At 43.8% G+C, this 21,883-nt stretch overlaps 1 protein-coding gene across 1 annotated transcript in view; it reads left to right on the forward strand.

The window, feature by feature from the left end:
• Window positions 1–21,883, forward strand: part of ABCD2 (ATP binding cassette subfamily D member 2) — a 79,022-nt gene that overhangs the window by 15,043 nt on the left and 42,096 nt on the right. The window contains exons 4-6 of the mRNA XM_090042054.1: window positions 5,277–5,445; window positions 10,057–10,151; window positions 14,651–14,796. Of these exons, the coding sequence (XP_089898180.1) occupies window positions 5,277–5,445; window positions 10,057–10,151; window positions 14,651–14,796 (410 nt within the window). The remainder of the gene's footprint in view (window positions 1–5,276; window positions 5,446–10,056; window positions 10,152–14,650; window positions 14,797–21,883) is intronic.

The following is a 21,883-nucleotide window of genomic DNA, read 5'->3' on the forward strand; positions in this document are numbered from 1 at the left end:
ACAACTTCGTAGTTCATTCCCATTTCCCATTTTAGGTGATTTCTAGAGAATGGCAGTATGTTTCAAATAATATTTACTATTTTATGGTTGTAAAGTATAAATCCAAGGATCCCAATGACAGTTAGTGGAATTTATTTTGGGGAGTAAGGGGGTAATGTATGATCCATGGCCCTTTTTATCAGAAGGTTATATGCAAATATTCTGGTTATATGCAAGTGAGTCTAGAGGTTTTTTCTGTGGAAATTCTTACTATCTATTAGCCTTCCTGCAGTAGAGGAGATGGGATGGTTAGGTTTTGTTCACAGAGCCCAGCATTTCATATAAAAAATGTCACTGTCACTTGTGGCACTATTTGTGATGTTGGTTTTCAGTCTCAGCAGAGTCCAAGAATACAGAGTTTGATCCAACTCCTACTGAATTGATTAGAAAGACTCCATTTTTGGAGAGGCTTTTACAACTGCTTTCCATATTGAGCAACTCTGCTGATAGCAAAAGATCTTCATGCTAAAGTGATTTTTAATTCAGCATCTTTCGTATGTATTAGTTATAGAAAACATAAATGTAGACTTAGGTTTGATTTTTAACCAAAGTTCTCCTGATTCTTTTATATGTGTAAAATCATAATTGAGAATAGGACCCTGTACTTTATCATAAATGTCTGTTAGTTAATTTGGAGCAATTAATTATATTTTTACAGAGTTGCATTTCTTTACATCATACATATCTACTTGCAATAAAATCTACTTGAATCTGTTTAATACTCTATAAATATTTTACCATAGCTGATTTGTTTGTCCTTATTCCCTTGCTATTCTTGCCACTCTTAGCTTTTAAAATCTGAATTTGTGTTTTTTGAACCTTAAAGCCATGGAAATATTTCTCCTTTCAGACTTCCATACCAGTGCAGATTCTTAGGTGTAATTCCAGTCTGTCAGCAGATGGAGACAGTGTATTGAGACTTTTGGATGATGTCATGACCTGCAGAGGTTTATCAGGTCCCAGAGCTCAGTTTCTCTGTCTCTAGCAGGGGGAGCATTGGAATCCTTGAAGGCTATGGAGAAAGGCTGAACAAAGGAGACATCTTTGAGAGGGTGACAGACATCCAGGAAGATTTTTCAGGTGTTCATTAAGGCGAGGCTTCAAAAGTGCCTGCTCTCGGTTGGAGTGCAGTGAGCTAACACTCACAGGAGTACAGTTTGGCAAACTCCTGAAGTACCTTCCAAGATAAGGAAGCCAGTGATATCTTTGATAGAAAAATATGGCAAAACATTAACAACACCCCTCACCCCCCTGCCAGCAAGTTCTTTAGGTGTATAGAGAATAGTCTTCTGTTCCAGAAAGTTAAGAAAACAACTAGGGGATCATTCATTTTTGGATCTGGTTCTGACTAATGGGGTTACAGACTGGTTACAAATGTGAAAGTGGGGGAAAAAAAATTAGGACAAAGATCATGGCATGAGAGAATTCATGACTGTAAGACAGTGGTCCTTAACTCAGGACACACTGCCATAACTTTTTTTGCATTTGGTGACACCTTGGTTGAGAATCCCTGTTGGTTCAGCCTTACCTTCCATTGGTGGTCCTCAAACAGGGTACAGCTGCTGATGCTGCCACTGCTACTACTACTACCACGAAGTTAAAGTGCCCTGCGTGCCTCATGAACAGCCAGATTGGGAAGTGACTGTAGCAGGAGCAAATGCTCCTGCCTATATTTGGTCTATTTGATAAGCTTAAAGCAGGCAGGAGTGCCTACTTTTGCTGCTGCCCTTCTTGGTTGACCCTCCCCATCCCTCCGCTCCTTCTGGAAAAAAAATGTGCAGGACAGTTCCACCTGCCCTGTGTACCTGGGCAGATGCTGTATAATGTCAGACAAGAAAAGGCTCTAGCAAGAGCAGGCACTTTTGCCTGCTTTATGCATAGTAGTTTTATTCAGGGAGGATCATATGCTTATGCAGCAGCTCTTTCTGATCTGGCTGTATACAAGGCATGCAGGGCAGTTCCATGTGGCTGTGGCAGTGTTACCCATGCTGTGGCACTCCTGAAATGCTCTTTTGGCCCCTGGAGTGCCATGGCACCCTGGTTGAGAGCCACCATTGTAAGCAAAACAAGGATACTGGACTCTAAAAAATAGTAGGACAGGTTTCCTGATTAAACAAATTAAAATGCAAAGGACTCCAAAGTGTTGCCATTTCTAAACAGCATAAAATTAGAGGCTCAATATCAAGCTATTCCAACATAGAGGCAAGATAAGAACTGTGAGAGACTGGCCACACAAGTTGCTTTTTAACCATATGAAAATCTAGAGATGCATAAAGGCAGTGGAAGCAAGGGGATGTCACTAAAGAAGTAAAGGAAAGAATAGCATGGGCAAATAGGGACAAAATCGGGAAAGCGGAAAATGAATTGCAATCAAAGTTAAAGGTAACAAGTATATCAAATGGCAAAGGGTGAGCAGGAAGCTGTAGAAACCACTGTTCACTGGGGTGGTGAGTTTACAGATAGTGCAAAGAAGGCAGAAGTGCTCAATTTTAACTTTACTTCAGTTTCCATAAAAACAACCCTGCAACCAGGCAAGTAGCAAAATAAATATAAAGAAGGGAGGGGAAGAACTGCAGATCATGATAAGTAAACTTTTGACAAGTTTGAATTAATTTGTGTTAGCAGGCCTAAGGGAATACCCCTCAGGGTGCTGAAAGAGCTAGCTGAACAAATCTCAGAGCTACTGGCAATTGTAATTGCAAACTCATTGATAATAGGCAAGGTCCCAGAAAACTGGAAAAAAGACTATATAAAAAGGGAATAAAGCAGGATCTGGGCAATTACAGACAAGTCAGTCCGATGTTATCTGGGAAGGTGCTAGAGCAAGTTGTAAAACAGTCCATTTGTAAATAACTGGAGGTGCAAGGGGCAGTCACCATGGATTTGTTAAGAACAAAGTGGCTTGTAGACAGAATGAAATTCAACAAAGCAAATGTGAAGTGGTGCACACAGAGAAGAAACACCAAATGCAGACGTATACAATGGGGGCTAAATGGCTTGACATTAACACTGCCAAAAAGGATTGAAGCACTGTAGTGGATCACAAATGGAACATGAGTCAGCAATGGGATACTGCTGGGGGGAAAGGAAAATGCAATTTTGGGTTCCATTAATAGAATTAATATGCAGGACAAAGGAGCCATGCCACTTTATTTAGCACCAGCTAGGTCTTGCTGGAGGTACTGTGTCAGTTTTGGGCACTGCATTTTAAGAAGGGGAGAGGCAGGGGGCACGTGCAACAGAGCTTGCTGGGTCGGTGGTTGCCCCTGTGGCACTCTGCATGGGGCTGAGCCCTGCCCAGCCAGTGCTCCTGTTCCATGCTACTGCCCACACCTGCCAGCCCTGGGCCTAGGCTAGCGTGCAGCTTCTAGCAGGGCATTTCCCAGTGTGGCTGCAGCTGGCTGGGCTTGCGTTGTCACTGGGAGGCAAGGGGAGGAGACCAGTGCCTGACTGGCTGGAGCCACACCAGAAACAGCTCTACTGGAAGCTGCACCCACTTGGCTGAGGCCCAGGACGGCAGGGCTATTTTGCTTCCTTCACCTTCAGCTGTGGCTGCTGCTGCTGCTCCTGCCGTGCCACGCCACTCTGGGCAGGCAGGTGGGGAGTTGCAGTCGGTTGGCTCCTGCACAGCATGTGGAGCTGTGGCTCTAGCTCCTGGCCACCTTCCACCTGCTCTGCCCACCTGCAGGCGGTTGCTTATTGCACTGGGCAGGTGGAAGGTAGCTGGGAGCTAGAGCCACAGCTTTACGCATTTGGCAGGAACCACCCAGCTGAAGCTCCCTCCACTCGGAGTGGTGCAGCAGCTGCAGCTGGAGGCAAGGGGAGCAGAACGGCCTCACCAGCTTGGGCCCCAGCCAGCTCAAGAAGCTTCCAGTGGGTCTGTTCCTGGTGCAGGTGCAGCTGGCTGGATGCTGCTCTGCTCCCCTTGCCTCTAGTGGCAGCTCTTCCTCCTGCTTCTGTGTTGCTCTGGGCAGGCAGGACAAAAGCTGGACGTAAGGGGAGCAGAGCAGCACCTGGCCAGCTGCAGCCACACTGGGAATACTTCTGGTGGGAGTGCTGTGCAGGCTGCCCCAGTGGGAGCATGTGGAGCTTGGCCCATGTTGAGTACTGCAGGGGTAGCTGAGGGCTGGATCTAGCCCATGGGCTGTTTTGCCCGCCCCTGCTCTTGGTAGAGAAGAAAAGCTGAAGAAGGAAAGAAAAAACATAATTGAACAACTTCAGTTCAGGCAAGGAAGTCCCATGTGATTTCCAAGGAAATAGCATTAGAAAGGTTTAAATATGTTAAGGGGGAGAAAGTGTGTGCATCAATACGGAAGAGAGACAGCTATTCCCTAGGTTACACGTTCTCTGCTGCCTACGTTCTCTAAATGCTGCAAATGAATGTTCAGGCATGAGAGATTCAGCTGTCAGTGATGGCATGTTGATGGCAGTGTTCATGCGGTGCTGATTGGTCCCAGCTGATTCACACTGCTGCTTTAGGAAGTCCTAAGCATCCAGTATGACACACAAAATCAGAGAGAAGATTTTTTTCCTTAACTGTTAAATTTTCTCTCTGATGTTTTCAAGGTTCTCACTGTTTTTTACAGTGTTTCAAGACATTACAACAATTGTTTGCACTAGCGTTTCAAAGTAAAAAATTATGCGATATATTTTGAAAAAAAAAAGTGATAGGAATTGTTTTAGAATATTTGGCCAGCCTGTGGAAGGCAGTAGCTTCTAAACTAGCGAGAGACAACAGAATCAGAAGTTCTCATGGCCTCCGCTGAAGCCATGCCAATTTACATCATCTGGGATCTGTCCCTCAATGTACTGTCTCTGTTTGTTGGCAGGCAGGAATACACTTGGGCATTTGGGCCAGTACAAAAGATATCAAGGGAGGAAAATTGCTAAGATTACTAAGTGAGTTGCTCCCCAATCCCCAATCTGGCTTGTAAATGATATTCCAGACATTTTGGATTGGGGAGTGTAATGTTTTTATTTCCACATCTGAATGTTCCTGTCTTGAACAATAATGAAAGATTAACATTGTTGGGGTTTTTTTATCATGCTCAAAGGAATTTGTTCAGTAATTCTGATGAATTTTTTTATTCAAATGAATGATTGACAAATTGCCCATTCTTTCTTAATTCAGAATCAATCTAAGAAGTACTGAATCAAAATGGTTGTCCCCAAGTTACTGAATGCAGTGTTTCATTTTTGGATAATATTGTTTAAACAGGTCTCTTGTTGTTTCTCAGGTCACTGAGCTAGCAGGCTACACAGCGCGAGTGTATAACATGTTTTCAGTCTTTGACGAAGTGAAGAGAGGCATTTACAAAAAAACTGCTGTTATTCAAGAGGAGAGAAGCAACAGCAGGAATGAAGACAAAGTGGAACTACACATTGACGGTCCCTTGGAAATAAAGGGTAATTTCACATTTTGATTCATTTGTCTATGAATTCCTGGCTCCAGTGTGCAACTCCACAGCTGCAGTAGGGTAGGTAGGAAACGGAAACAAGCTGTCTGTTTACTCAGTTCAGTCGCACTCTCCTTCTCAGTGCTCGAGGACCATTGCCTTCCCATTGCAGGTTACTCACTTGCCTCTGCAGCCTCCCCTGCGTGCCAGCAGACATCCTTTCCATATTAATATATTCACACTAGGTTAACCAAATCTTTTCTGTTTTAATGTTTTTCAACAGAAAAAACTGGGATATTTAACTAAACTCAACTTTTTTCCAGAAAATGCCTGTTTTCCTCTAAAATTTAATTTTTTTCCCATCAGAAAATGGAAACCTGACACATCATTTTAAAATGGATTTTTTTGTAATTGGCTTATGGTGGGCTTGGATTTAAAAATAGTTAAGTTACTGAAATTCAAAGTCTTCATCTAATGTCAGTCAGCTGTACCTCTGTCAGTTCTGCACACCTGTTTCTTACTATGTCCCATTCCCCATGTCTCTTCCTTCCCACGTCTAGTTTCTCTCTCCCAATTCTCGTATGTAGCCTTTTGCTATTCATTCTTTCTTATTATCTTCAAAGGTTCCTTCCAGTTTGTGCTCTCCAACCGCTGTTGAACTCCTACATTCTTTTTTTCTTAAAAAAATCCAGAAATGAAGGAGTTAAAGAGCTGTTGCTGAGATTGTTCTTATTTCACTTACAACACTACTGCCCTTCAGCACAGATTTCTCAACAGGGTCGTCATAAACGCTATGAAGCAGCACAATTGCTAAGGGAAGGAACAGCCGATTCCCTGACCTTGTAGGATGTGATAAAGTTTGACTGCTAATAAAATAAACAGCTGTTTTATCATCTAGTAAAGAAAAATGTTTTGTACTTCATAGAGCAGAGTATTAATTTCTTTGGCCCATGGGCAGTTGTCCATTAGTAAAATGACCTACTTAAAAAAAAAATGGAATGCAGTTTAGATACGAGAGAATTCTTGGGTACAGCAGACATTTTTTTTTCCAACCTGCTCCAGGACTTTGGTTCCAAATAGTTAGAAAGGCTACACTTTTTCTGGGGCTCTCACATCAGAAATTGCAATGTAATACTATTTTTCTTCTTTTCTTCCTTTCTTTTAGTTTTAATAATTCAGAGATCTCAGTGTAAGGTTTTATAACACAGAAATGGTGTGCGCTTGCATGCATACTTCCATTCAAGTGTTAAAAGAGAAGCATCCTCATATTAAAATTTCTTAATTATCTGTACGTTTAGACAAATTTATTACAATACCATGTACCATTGATTTTCCTTTAAATCATCAAGTGTACACTTATCTATCACCAAACAGTGTTTATATTATCCTCTGTGTTTACTGCAGTCCGTATGTTTACTGATGTAGGCTAGAACAGGGCTGGGCAAAATGGTGGCTGGACTCCATATCCCAGCAGGCCCTGCCCATGTGACTGGGGCTGGTTTCCGTGGAGACCCCAGCAGCAGGGTGCTGTGATAGTGGGAGGCTGGGTTTCCATGGAGATCGGGCCCAGCAGCACTGCCAGGGCAGGGCGCAGAGCTGCTCTGGAGCCCAGCTGGGATCTTGCGGCATTGAGAGGGTGGTCTGGAGCCAGGGTGGATCCACTGCCTGTACGTCTTTGCCCAAAGCATGCAGGCTGAAGATTGTGGCTCTGCTGTGACTCTGGATCATGCTGTCACTGTTGCAAGGTCCTAACTCAGCTCTGGAGCAGCTCTGTGCCCTGCCAGCATGGGTGGTACTGAGGGGGGGGGGGACTAAGTGGGGCTATAGCCAGCCCAAAATGACCCGTAGCCACCCCTCCCAGCAGCACCACCACTGCTGCCCGCCATATACAGGTGGTAGCAGCTGAGCCTGCTCCGCTTCTGCCTACAGCACAGCTCTCTTTGAGCCCCCACCACCAGGAAGAAGATGGCGCTGCTGCTGCCTGCCAGTGCTGTTGGAGCTTGTCTCCACAGAAACCCTGGCTCCATGCTATCACAGCGCTGTTGCTTCTGGGGTCCCCATGGAAACTGGCCCCAGCCACGCAGACAGGGGCTGCTGGGAAATAGGAGTCCACTGCTGGGCAGATCCATCCTGTGGGCTGGACATTGCCTGCCCTGGGATAGAAACAAGTGAAAAAAATTTAAATAGTTCATTTTTAGAAGATACACACTATACATTTTAAAGCAGTGATTTATTCTGATATTTTGTCAGATTAATTTTGCAGCTACATCAAAAACTGAATTATGACATTTTAAATTGTTTATTTAACTAAAACAAGCTTGTATATTTTGGATATTTTTCTTCAACAACAAACATGTATAATTATTTTAACAACACAAGCATATGTATTTTTGATTTTTTTTAAACTATTTTAGTTACAACTGTGAAACGTGTTTTTAATAAAAAATAAGTAGATTATTTCAGCCAGGTAAACATGAGAAACGTAAAATACGGGGTTATGTAGCAAACTCAGTCTTCACCTTCCTCTTCATTTCTCAATTTAGAATGAATTAATCCAAAGGAAGAAAGTATTCTTTCTGTACCTGCAGAAGTAGCTACTGGTGTTAAAAGCTGGATTATCACTTCAATAGTCTCTGGATCCAGGTGCTTAAGTGACTTCTACCAGTTTACTGGTGTGACTTTCTTTAAAACCTCATCAGCAAACATGTATTTCTTGAATGGTTCACCCTTAGCCCTGAAATTTATTATAGTTGGTATTATGGAGGGACGACTGTTGGATGTCCATGTCATACCCAACTCAGCAGTTAAGGATTGTCCAGAGGAGGGCCACTCGCATGATCGGGGACAGCAGGGCAGGCCCTATGAGGAGAGGCTACAGGACCTGAACCTGTTCAGCCTCCACAAGAGAAGGCTGAGGGGGGATCTAGTGGCCTGTTACAAACTAGTCAGAGGCAACCAGCAGGCATTGGGGAAGTCACTGTTTCCCCGAGCACCGCCAGGAGTGACCAGGAATAACGGTCACAAGCTGGCAGAGGGTAGATTTAGGCTAGATATCAGGCGGCGCTACTTCACTGTCAGGGCAGCTAGCATCTGGAACCAACTTCCAAGAGAAGTGGTGCTGGCTCCTACCCTGGGGGTCTTTAAGAGGAGGCTAGATGTACACCTTGCTGGGGTCGTTTGACCCCAGTACTCTTTCCTGCCATGGCAGGGGGTCGGACTTAACGATCTGCTCAGGTCCCTTATGACCCTAGAAACTATGATAATATGAAACCATGACTCTGGCACTGAGTATTGCGAATATTAACAGGAAAATAAGATGGATATAGCACTTGATCCATTTGTTTTTTTTAATGCCAGTAATTTCAATCTGTCATTACGTATTTCTGTTTTCAAGGTTTCACTCAGTTTCTTCCAACTTTGAACAGCATCAGCAATAAAACAGCACTTTCCCTGCACATTGTTCAAGGCTATGAAAATAGGTTTCAGGGTAGTCAGCACACATTCTACATTCCTCTTTATTCCAATATTGAGAACTTTGGCTGTAACAGTTCCACCTGTTCTGTCTGTCTTGTTCACAAAATGTCATCAGATTAGGCCAGTTTTCAATATACCATTCAAAACCGTTCACTACTGAGTTTTATCGCATGTCTTGTGGGAGATTTAGTTTGGTTCCCCCTGCTTTCTTCAGAGCAGCTACTGTACAGTGGTTGTGACAGAAGTGTTTTGTAATTTCAACATTAGCTTTTATTTTTGGAGTACTAAATTCTCTTCACTTTCTTCTAGATTTCTTCTCAACTTTGATACATTTGCAGCATTGTGTGAAACAAAGCTGCATACTAGACATTTGAATTTTTTTCAGTTTGTTATAACTTTTACTGCTACTTGTAAGTATTCTGCTGTGTGCACTTCCTGATGTAACAATTATTTCTGTAAAGCAGACAGTCCCTTTTTCTGTTGTCACACAGTCGCATATTACTGGATAACTGTGTCCATTGCTGCATCCATCAAGACTCAGGTTAACAATTTTCCCTCTAGACTTTTTGCACACTGTTCAATTTCTTTCTCATATACTTTATCCAGCAATATGATCTCAAATAGTATATAACAAGAAGAAATAATCCCTATTCCATGATGATATCTTTGAGCTTTAAGATACCTTAAAACTACCTTTATATAGATTTATTTTTTTTAAAAGCATCTAAAAATATGATTTAAATAAAAATCCACATTTTTATTTTTTTAAAGAAATAATTGATTTTTTTTTAATCCATCCTGCTATGCAGTGATTTATGGTTTTACAATCAGTTGTACCTGGATTATACTCACTACCGAAAGCAAGTGTGTGTTAGTAAAAGGCTTAAAAATAGTATTAATTAGATTATCAGGTTTTATATTTTTACAAATCTGTTCAGATATTAAGTAATTAATCCTAACAGTGACCCACTGGGATATTTAAGAATGATCATCTCTACATTGCAAAAGGGGAACTTGAAACATAGGTGTTTGACTAATTTGCTCAAAGCCAGGTTTGACACTTGGATATTTGTGGCTCAAAGCCATGTTCAAAGACCTCTAGAGCTTCTTTGAATATTTCACTAACTTTTTTTTCCTTAATTTGTAGGAAAAGTTATTGATGTTGATCATGGAATTGTGTGTGAAAATGTTCCTATTATTACCCCAAATGGAGATGTGGTGGTTTCCAGACTAAACTTCAAAGTAAGATGATATGCAAGAATCTTCTGATTGTTGCCATCACATTAACATAAAACAACACAGAATTCATGTACCTTATGTTAAATACTTGGAAGAGCATATGGAAAAAGGGAAAGTCAAGAAAGGTAGGCATAGTGGCTCAATGGAGGCAGATATGTACAGTTTATCCTGCTCAAAGAAACTACACGGAGAAGAAAGACAGTGGTTTGACACCTGGTTCCATTGCCAGGTGAAAAATCACAGCTGGGATTTTCAAAGCTGCATAAGGAAATCCTGCATCTATCTCCTGTTAGATATCAATGGAATGGGAGACTCTCAAACTCCAAATTTCTTTTAAAATCTGAACCCACAACATTAGTGTAAACAGTGAGCTTGTAACATTACTTGACCACTTCTAGGAGCTGTATTAACTAGTAGCTAACTTCATAGTTAGGGACTTACTCAAATCACGATTCCATGATTTTCATAGAAACCAGGAAAAACTGCAGTCTCTGCAATTTCATGCAGAATTGCTGGGCAAAAAAAAACCTTACTAAAAACAAAATGCTAGCTCCCCAGTGGGAGCCAGCAGCCAGTATGGTCCAGCCTGACAGCCTGCCAAGTGAGGGCGAACTGCCAAGTGAGGGCGAACTGCCAAGTGAGGGGGACATGAAAGGGAGTAGCCAAGATAGTGGCCACCTCCTCAGCCAATCAGTGGCAGAGGGAGGAGAGGGCTGCCTTTCATGCAGCTCAGCCTCTCTCCACCAATCAGTGGTGAGGGATGGAACTGCATAAAGTGCAGTCCTCTGCCAGTCAGTGGCATGGGGCAGGGCCATGTGAAGGAAGCCCTCCTGGCCAATCAGCTGTGAGGGGCAGGGCTGCTGGGCTCCCTTGTCCAGTGAGTGGGGGAGATAAGGATGCGGGGGGCCTTGCTTGTGATAAGTCCAGAAAAATGGTGACCAGCACCATTATCAGCTTGCAAAATTGCTTGTCTGCCACACCAATTTTGGTAGGTCCCTATTCATAGTTTACAGGCTTAATCCTTAAATCTTTACTTAGTAAAAACTCACATTGTTTCTAATGACTTATTACAAATAATATTTAATGCCTGTTGATGCTACATTGTTGCTGAATGGTATTTACATACCAGAGTTTGTCACGAGATCATTTGCTAGTACAGAAATTGCTGTTCCTAGAAATAGGTAAAAGTACTAGAAAGCTACTTGAGAACTTCCACAACCTCACTTGTCTTGGAAAGGCAGCTAACTACTTGGATCACTTCTGTAGGTATACACTGTGCAAGAGAAAAGGACTTAACGTCAACTGCTAAGGCGGGGCAAAATTCATGATGACATGAATAGAAATAATTATCTTAGCATTGTGAAATGATGGATTGACAGTCAGGCAAAGATGCCAGTATGATTCTACACTTTGCCCAGTAGATTTATACAAAGAATTCACTAATGATATCTGTGTGCATGAGAGAGAGAGTTCAGCTGGATAGCTACAGATAACACGAATACTACCAATTAAGGATATATATACATGCCCAAAGTGACATTGCTATTGATATAATCAGAAAAAGATATTCTGAGAAATTTTCCAAGGCAGTTAGTTTTGAGCTCTCAGCTTCATGACTTAGAGGCTAGGGACAGAAATTACACACAAACTGATTTAAGTGATTGGAAGCTGGTTTAAACCTGTAACAGAGTAGAACTTCAGTGCACATAAACCTCTTTCAGAATGGCCCAAACCAGTTTAAGATAACCTGAACAGATGTAGTATCAGACTTAGCTGATTTAGGTTAAACTGGCTTATGGAACTTCTGTCCCAGATCCCTTCCTGATTTAAGTTAATTCAGTTCCCCAATATCCCAGGATGCTTTGCAGCACCAGGTTGTGCTGTCTGTCTAGGGGCAGCCTAGCTGTCACAGAACTGAAGTGCTAAAGCCTCAGCTCCCTAGCCTGCTTCCTGCCTGGGCCTATCAGCCCAGCGGATCAGTGGGGCAGAGGAATGGGCTCCCAGGCCCCACTTCCCCAGCCCCAGGCCATACAGCAAGGGGAGGAAAAGCCCCTGTGGTGAGGGCTTTTTATTCCCCTCCTTGCAGCCCACAGAGCTGGGCAGGTATTGGCTCAGCCCCTCCCTCTCCCCAACCTCTGCCTCCTGTTGGGGGGAATGCACCCCTCCCCACTCCTGCCCAGCACTTGCTCCCCCAGCTGGGGTTTGAGGGGGGAGGGGGAAGCCCCCACCTAGAAGCTTTTCACCTGCCCCCCTGCAGCTCTGAGCAAGGCTGGGATTGGCTCAGGCCTGCAGCCCCCTCAGCCATCTGCTTCTGATGGGGGGAGGCAGGGGTCGAATGCACCCCCCACCTGAGGTCTGCCCAGTGTGGGGTGGAAAAGCACCCACTGGGGGGCTTTTCACCGCCCCCCCAGCTCAAGCTGCATTGGGATCACAACCCAACCCCACCTCTTCCCCAGTCTTCTGCCTCTGAGAGGGATGGGAAGAGCAGGTGTAGAAACCCCCGCCCCCACACACACACACCAGTGGTCCCCCCAGCTGACATCCGCCAAGGGGACTTTTCACCCCTGCAGCTCAAGCTCAGCTGGGATTGTCTCAGCCTCAACCCTTTCCCAGCCATTGCATCCTAGATGGGCAGGGGAAGGCAAAAGGTGGGAACGCACTGCCCCTGCACCAGCTTCCCCAACTGAGGTGCTGGGTGCATAGGGCACCTACTGGAAGGATTTTTACCTCTCCCCCCTGCCCCTCAGCAGCTCAAGCTGGGCTGGGATTACCCCAGCCCTGCCTTTTCCTCAGCTGTCACTTCTGAGCAGCAGGGAGTGGGAATGCATTGCCCTGGCCTGGCACTGCCCCCCTCAGTTTTATGGTCTGCCTGGCTAGGGGGAAGAACACCCACCTGAAGGTTTTTCGTCTCCCTGCGGTTTGGGGCTGGGGCAATCCTCAGCTGTCTGCCAGCTGGGGAAGGAGCAGGGCTGGGATGATCCTAGCCCAGCTCTGAGCTGCAGGGAGGCAAAAATCCCACAGATGGGTGCTTTTCCCTGGCACCAGGCAGACTGCAGCTGGGAGTGCCAGTGCTAGGGGAGCGGGGGTGCATTTCTTCCTCCTCCCCCGGCCGCTCATGGCTGAGGAGGGGTGGGGTGATCCCAGCTTTGCTTAAGCTGCAAGGGGGTGGGGGGAAGCCTCCTAGTGGGGGCTTTCCCCTTGGCACCCAGCAGACCTCAGCTGGGAGGACTGGTACAGGGGTCTGGGTCTGGTGCATTCCCACCCCTGTCCCCCCCTGCCCCTCTGGGAGGTGATGGCTGGGGAAGGAGTAGAACTGGGGCAATCCCAGCTGGGTTTACCATGTTGTGGGGTGTAAAGCCCCCAAGTGGGTGCTTTCCTCTCCATACTGGGCAAATGTTGACTGGGTGGTCCACTGGGGGGTGGTCCCCCCTCCCCCCGCCTTTCTGAGGCAGAGTGTTGGGGAAGAAGCGTCTTGGAGCAGGGGAGTGTAGTGGAAGACACCAAGGGCAGGCTTTTCCCTTGCACCCCACAGACTCTGGCTATCAACCAGGCCTGGGCTGCCACTGAACTGAGCTCAACAGCCTCAGGGAACCTGGCCATGAGGGATGGTGTGTATAAGTGCCTGGCCTGGGCCAGTGTAGGCTTCTGCCTGTCTTGGCCACCCAAACACTGAACGTTTGTTTACTTTGTTACTGCTTCAATCTAGGCAGCTTAGAAAAAAATGGAGCATATTGAATTTATTTCTGCCTTGGGTTTTTTTGAACCTCTGCTTAGTCAAAGTGGTTAAGGGGATTGGCTTTATCTACTGCTTTGGGAGTTTACTCCTTTCTGTCTGATTCCATAAGAAAAATTGATATCACCAGCTGCAGACTGACATGGTATTGGAGTTTAATCTAGTTTACAGGAATGTTAAGCTTGTAAGGTACTAATTCCTTTTAACTGCTTACAGTCCTCTTAGAGAAGCACAAGTATGTGAAGGGAATATTTGGCTCTAAGTGTTATTTGTAGATGCAGTACAAGAATGTCAGAAATCAGAATCCCTCATAGATAGTGACATATGTTATGTGGGCAAGTGTTCCCAACTCTGTGAAAGTAGAATTCAGTTTTATGGCATGTTAAAATAAACTGCCCTCAGCCTTTATCCAAGAAACAAAGTGACCCAATGATTAAAAAGATTTCGATGATAGTGACTTGCACAAAATAATTCTGTGTCTTCTGTAAGTGATAACATGCTATCTAAACCCTGGGTATGTTGTTGCTTTCATGGAGCTAGTAAATATGATATCTACTAGTTCCTTTGCTTTTGTTCTTTGAATGCATATGTTGTATGGAAATCCACTGGGGATTCTTTGTTTGGGGTTTTTTCAAGCAGACCACATTACTAGTGAAACTGACTTTTAAACTTTTTCAGTGGCTTCGTTTTGAGGTGTTAGGGTTATGTGTTAGTGCAAAGTAGTGATTTTTGAAAAATTGTTGCTTCATCACTATCATTACGATTTTAGGTACAGGAAGGAATGCATCTTTTAATCACTGGTCCCAATGGCTGTGGAAAGAGCTCTCTCTTCAGAATTTTAAGTGGTCTATGGCCAGTATATGAAGGAGTTCTCTACAAACCCCCTCCTCAGCACATGTTCTATATTCCACAAAGGTATGTGTTTTTGCTTAAGCTGGTAATACTTTTTCTGGTTATATGAATTTTGAGCCATAGTACATATGGCTAAAATCATAGCACCTAAAGTTAAATTAGAAGGTGATAACCAGCACCTCTGATTATTAGAGAATGCTAAGAGCGCTCATCTCCAGTCACTGTAGGGCATTGAGAACAAATGTACACTCACCTTTGATGTCCAGGGAGGACTGGACATTTAGGGAGCACTGGGGAACACCATAGAGTTTTTGTAAGGAATTTGAAATGGACCTAATGTAGATGAACTCAAATTTCACATTTGTTTTAAAAGCAAAGATCAGGGCAAGTGGGAATATGTTTTAAAAGCAAAGATCAGGGCAAGTGGGAATATGTTTTTTCTAAAGCTTGAGTTTAGTTCTTTTAAAAAACTTTTGCAAATTTAAAACTTTATTAGTGAATTTTCAAATCATAGTTATTTACATGGCTTTGTAGAGCTGGAAGAGAATATAGACCCCTGCATGTCGTAGCCATGTTGCTATGTACTTTGTATACGTTAATGCAGTCTAAAACATGCAGTTTGTCATGCAGCCTGTGTTAGCCCAGGGTAAACACCATGACTGAATCCAGCATTAGAAACGCTGGAGCATAGGACTAGGATTCAGAGATACCTAAACAAATTGGAGAACTGGACCAAAGGGAATCTCATGAGGTTCAACAAGGGCAAGTGCAAAGTCCTGCACTTAGGACAGAACAATCCCATGCGCCAGTACAGGCTGGGGACTGTAAAGTGCAGCCCCCCAAAAGTAAGGAAAATGAGATAGCTTGGCTGATTTACAATTTTTAAAAGGTGGATTATCTTTTGCTATATATAAAATTTCTGCTGCTGTGGAAACACTTCAGTCAGTTCTTCTTAGTAGTGTGTGGACTCTTAAAAAATTGCGTCACCTGAGACTCCCTGTCTCTGAGATCACCTGACATTAATTAACATCAACATCTGTTGTTTCCAGGATTTGTATCTGTCAAGCCATTGTGATGTTTACATTGTTTTCATACCTTGACTATATCCTGCAAGATTTAGCTCTGCCTTTATTTAAGGAATAATTCTCATAGAGGCTTTTAGGACAATTTATAATCCCACAGATGCATAGAGCAGTCCAAGTGCTCTCAAACACCAGGCTACAATCATCTTTCACTGGGTTTACAATGGGGAGATGGAGGCAAGATTTCCTTCACTTCTCTCCTTGATGTTAAGCCCAAGATTATTCTTGTCCTAATCGTATTCCAGGTTGGATCAAAATTATACTATGTTTTCTTCTACATTCTATTTTAATTAAATGTAAGTACTTGAGAGGATAGCATGTAATAAGATGCTTGGTAGTGTTAGAGTGATGGTATAGCCATGATGGTCCAGAAATTATGCAAAAGGCAAGGATTTTTGGGGTCATATATTTTATTGGATGGTTGGAATAAAATTAGACAGCATGTTCTTCATCAAGTTGCATTTGTACACACCCAGAATAAAATTTAGGGGACAAGGAAGTCCATAATTAAAAAAAACAACCAATATTTTGAATACCACCAACTCCACCCCAAACACCCCCAAAAACATGAGTAAGAAGCTAAGAACTAACACTAGATATATGAAAATAGGACTTATTCATAACAATGTTTAAAGTATGACTCCTATCACAATACGTCACCATGGTGTCTCAGAGTAATCTGATTTCTCTAGACTTTGTCCTCTTCTCACTCTCTACTGGTGTCATATATTTTGGGAGAATGTTCTGTCCCTGGATCACTGTGAAATACTGAATATGAGCTTTACATTTATTTTTCAACAAATCAGGCACTTAATCTTATTCTTTCCCACTCCATCCAAAGTTCACAGACAATCCCACCTCTCCTTGTCTCAATATAATCCCCAGCAGAATCCCAGGTCTGTGCTCTGGTGGGTTACCTTGGCAACATTTCAGGATTATTCTTCACAGCAGTAGGGACCACCCTTTTTAGCAGGTGTGCCACAAGGTCAGCCCCACACCCTCCCCAAGTACCACTCAAACCTCTTCCCCTGCCCAATCTGTTACTCCGATTTCTGTTCCACATCATAAGTTGTACATGTAGCCACACCAATGGTGACAATCAGCCTTGATGCTGAAAAACAACTGCCATGAAACCTGGTTGCAAGTGTGGGGGGAGCTGAGGGGCTCTGGCCACTGGGAAGCCAGCAACCTCACAGCCTAGCAACCTTCCCTGCAGGGAAAGGCACTTAAAAATGCCAAACTACAGGGAGCTGGGCCAAACCCATCATTTTAGATGTCCCAAGGCATGGGACCCCCGGCTGGAGGAGAGGCTCCCCAATCTCAGGGTCCCAGTGCCTCGGGACTTCAAGAAGGTACTTTAAGGACTCTCTGAGGGTTGTCCCAATCAGCTAATTGTCAGACCCAGCCCCAACAATCCTGGTTTTAGAACCAGGGAGGGTAGGGAGCAGCCCTGGATTTGGGACAAAGCCACCCCCTGCCCAGTCTGCAGGATCAGACTGGAGGCAGCTTAGCAGTAGTGCAGCTGGCACCAGAGGAATCCCAGGTCTGTGCTGTAGTGGGTCTGTGCTCTAGTACATCTGTCTCTGGCTGTGCATGTCTGGCATGGCAGGAGACATGATGCTTGGGCTGCAACATAAAACCCCTCCAATCCCAGTCACGCCATTGTTTTAACATCTGTCAGGGGCCTGCGTTACTTCATATAGCTCCTCTTTCACTTTGTGGTTTTTCTGGTATAATATATGGACTTGACTGTCATATCTGTCACTATCGGAGTTCAGTTCTGTAATTCCTCCTTCCTCTCCTATAAATTTAATCTGAGTTCCAGTTTTAGTTTGTTTTTTTTTCCAGGCCCATCAATCATTAAAATGCAACAAAAATGGTTTGCTGCTGGTGGAAATATCTTCCATTTTTCTTGGCTTTAATATGTTCTGATTAATACCTATATTTTTCTTGTTCTATTAAATAGGCACTGATGATGTGGAACAGAATGAGCAAACATGTTTTCCAGTCTCTTTAAATCTTGTTTTCATGTTCACCTAGTCTGTTTCTCATGTTAGCTTCTATTCCTTTACAAGCCTTTGTTCCTTGGTTTCTCCTTCTGTATTCTAAAAATATCCTTGGCTACCAAACAATTACATGTACAGCTACAAAAAAACAGAGGGATTATAATGCACCTTATGTAATTAAATAAAAAATAACTGTTATAATTAAAATATTATTGTTTTTAGACAGCTCTTAATTTTGCAAAGTCTGTTTTAAGATCCACTATTTTTTTGTATTATTAGTGCTAGCAAACAGTTGTATAATACTTCCTTTTCACTAATGTGTAATCTTAGAATCAAGGTAAATTACTGTTTACCAGTAATAATTGTTCCTTTCAGCTTCTTACTTCTGCTGTCCCACACCTAACCTTTCACAGTTGTTTCAGCTGAATCCTGGATTATTCACGTACCATATTTACTTAACTCCAAAATGAGATGCTTCTACTCCCCCCATTTAACATGGTGGTGGGGCAGGGTTGGGGGGAAGGCCCTTGTCCTGAAAACGAGTACAGCAAATGCTGTGTTAACCAGCACTTTATTAGCCAGAAAACTCTACTAACCAGCATCTGAGGGACATGGCAAAAGTGAAACTGGAAGTACCACTTCTGTGGGACTTCCGGTTTTGCCGCTGCAAGCCAAGCTTTTCTTTGTCATTTCTTCAGCCCACAGCTTGGGGCAAAGCAACCTGCGCGGGGCCCCCCTCCCTGTCCCTTGGTGCACTGATGCCGGGGAGTGCACCAGATGGTGCACATTTGATTAACCAGCATATTTGATTAACTGGCATCCCCCATTCCCGGGGGATGCTGGATAACAGAGCTTTTACTGTACAAACAGTGGAAGGGCAGGCTGTTGCTGTGGCTACAGCTCTGGTATTAACCCTCGAGCCTAACTAAACTAGGATCAGTGGTAGACCTATCCCCTGGTCCCATCCAAAATGTCACTTAGAAATTCAAAATATATTAATTTATTCTGGCTAGTGGCTGAAGATAGGAATAATCACTTCAGCCGATGACACCAACCTCTGGGGTAAAACGTCCATGCCTGAGGACAGGAGGGTGATCCAGGCAGATCTTAACAGGCTCACAAAATGGGCAGACAAGAACCTGATGGTGTTCAATTCTGAAAAATGCGAGGTTCTCCGCCTTGGGAGGAAAAACCTGCAGCATGCTTATAGGCTCAGTAGTGCTACTCTGGTTGGGACCACAGATGAAAGGGACTTGAGGGTCATGACTGACCACAAGATGAACATGAGCCTTCAGTGTGATGCTGCGGTTAGTAAAGCGATCAAAATGCTTCTCAAGCAAATCCCAGGATTTGCATTATACTCCTGTTGTACTCGGCCTTGGTGAGGTCACAGCTGGAGTACTGCATCCAGTTTTGGGCTCCACAATTCAAAAAGGATGTGGAGAAACTTGAGAGGGTGCAGAGGAGAGCCACGTGCATGATCAGAGGTCAGGAAAACAGGCCTTATGATGAGAGGCTGAGAGCCATGGGGCTTTTCAGCCTGGAAAAGCCCAGGCTCAGGGGTGATCTGGTGGCCACCTGTAAGTTTATCAGGGGTGCTCATCAGGATCTGTGGAAATGTCTGTTCACCAGAGTGCCCCAAAGGATGACAAGATCGAACGGTCACAAACTGCCACGACCGATTCAGTCTGAACATAAGAAAGAACTTCACTGTCTGAGCCCCCAAGGTTTGGAATAGACTGTCACTGGAGGTGGTTCAAGCACCCACTTTGAATGCCTTCAAGACACATTTGGTTGCTAATCTCGCTGGGATCCAGTGATCCCTACTGACTTCCTGCCCCTGGGGCAGGGGACTGGACTTGATGATCCTCCGGGGTCCCTTCCAGCCCAAATGTCTATGAAATCAGCAGATAACAGTATTACTTATAAGTGGAATCACCAACACCTAAAGGGATATCTCTTATGACTGGAAAGGGAGCATCAAGAGTTACACTGTGATTTGGAAGGGCAGGCTTGGGAACAAAAGGTGTTGCCTTGTTTGTCAAAAATGCACACACTTGCTCATTGGTTCAAGAGGAAGAAGATGGGAAAGCAGAATGCATTTGGGTGAGGATGAAAGGTGAAAAACATGGCACCAATATAATGGTGGGGATTTATTGCAGGACACCTAATCAGGAAGAGGAAGTGGATGAGGCACTCTTCAAGCAGGTGGCAAATCTGTCGAACAGCTATGGGATGGTACTGGTGGGAGACTTGAATTTTCCAGACATCTTCTGGGAAACAGTGCAGCCAAACATAAAATGGCAAGCCACGTCCTAACTTCTGGAAGACAACTTTCTGTTCCAGATAGTGGAGGATACAACTAGGGGATCATCTATCTTGGATTTTGTCCTGACCAACAGAGAAGAAGTGGTGGAGGATGTGAAGTTGGTGGATAACTTGGAAGGAAGTGATCACGATACACTAGAATTCTAGATCCTGCAGTTTGGAAAACATAAGATCAACAAAATTAGGATGTTAGATTTCAAAAAAGTGGATTTCATCTGACTCAGGGAGTTAATAGGCACAGTATCATGGCATAGATTGAAAGATAAAGGTGATTAGGAGGGCTGGGAGTTTCTAAAGGGGCACAGTATTGGAAGCCCAACAGGAAACTGTCTCGACACAATGGAAGCACAAGAAGAATGGTAAAAGATTAATGTAACTGCCCAAATGATGTCTAGAAAATGATATTTAGAGACATTTTTTTTAGGTATTGGCTTGTAGGTAAAGTAGATATTGCATTAGAACAATGGTCTAGGGGAATAGCAAGGGTTAATTGGTTTCTAAAAGCTAATTTGTGACACAGTTTTACAGCTTTCAAGGCAGACAGTGTTTTGAGGCCAGTGGAGAAACAGGCTGGGAAATTTGCATAATGTTACCTGAAAACCCGTAACAAAAATGGGTGGCGCCAGTTCATAGTGCCCAGTTGCAAAGCCCCTGGGATTTCTGGTTTTGGTGGACAGACCAAATTAGGAGGACAGGCATGCCCAAATTAAGACGCTGATAAATGACCAAATTAAGATGTATGCATGTGATGGGTTTGTGGAAACAATGGAATACGCTGACAGAACAGAGCGTGGACACTATGATGACCACGGGGAAGCTAATCAACAGTACCCAGAAATCTTTATCATCAGAAGAGAAAAAGAATACAAAAGGAGGGATTTCAGAGCAGCGGGTGGTTCCTAAAGGGGGATTCCAAGGCACCTATGGGCAGAAGGCACACCACCAGTCCGTGTCACCCACCCCACTGGGTGGAGGTGGGGGCTTGGTTCTTGACCTCCAAGAGTGCTGCCATTCAAGAAAGAACCATAAGGTGAAGCTTGCATATTGGCCAGGCATACTTTTCCTCTGTCAACCCTGAAACTGGTATCACTGTGTATCAATACAATTTGCCTATTATCAAATAGAAGAAGTTGTGATCAGTCTGAGGGCTTGGGTTTGCCCAGAATAAGGTATCTGGGTCATAAATCCAGTGCCAACATAAGGAGCTTCTAAAATGTCTCAAATGCCAAAGAAAGGCATACAGGCAATGGGAGAATGGTCAGGTCATCAAGGAAATACCAGGATGTAGCCTGAACCTTCAGGGACAAAGTTGGGAAGGCAAAAATAAGGAACAAGCTGCACCTGGCAAAGGAAGTTAAGGACAAAAAGAGGAGGTTCTATAAGTATTTTGACCAGAAAAGAAGAGCCAAGGAATCTGTGGGTCCTGTGTTAACAAGCCAGGGGGAACTCCTAACCAAAGATGCAAAGAAGGCAGAACTACTCAACAGCTACTTTTCCTCATTGTTCACAAAAATAATTAAGGTGTAGGTAGACATTTAATAAGGATTATCTGGACAAGGAAAAGGCACTTAAGGGGCATGATGGCAGTCTTCAAATACTTGAAGGGCTTCCATAAAGAAGAAGGAAAGCACCTTTTCTTTTTTGATGTAGAGAAGAGGATTCAGACCAATGGCTTGAAGTTGCAGCAAAGTAAATATAAATTAGATATCCAGAAAAACTTCTTCACTGTCAGAA

This window comes from Crocodylus siamensis, chromosome 4 (genome assembly GCF_052110815.1).
Source record: "Crocodylus siamensis isolate JL-2025a chromosome 4, ASM5211081v1, whole genome shotgun sequence".
Classification (NCBI taxonomy): Eukaryota; Metazoa; Chordata; order Crocodylia; family Crocodylidae; genus Crocodylus; species Crocodylus siamensis.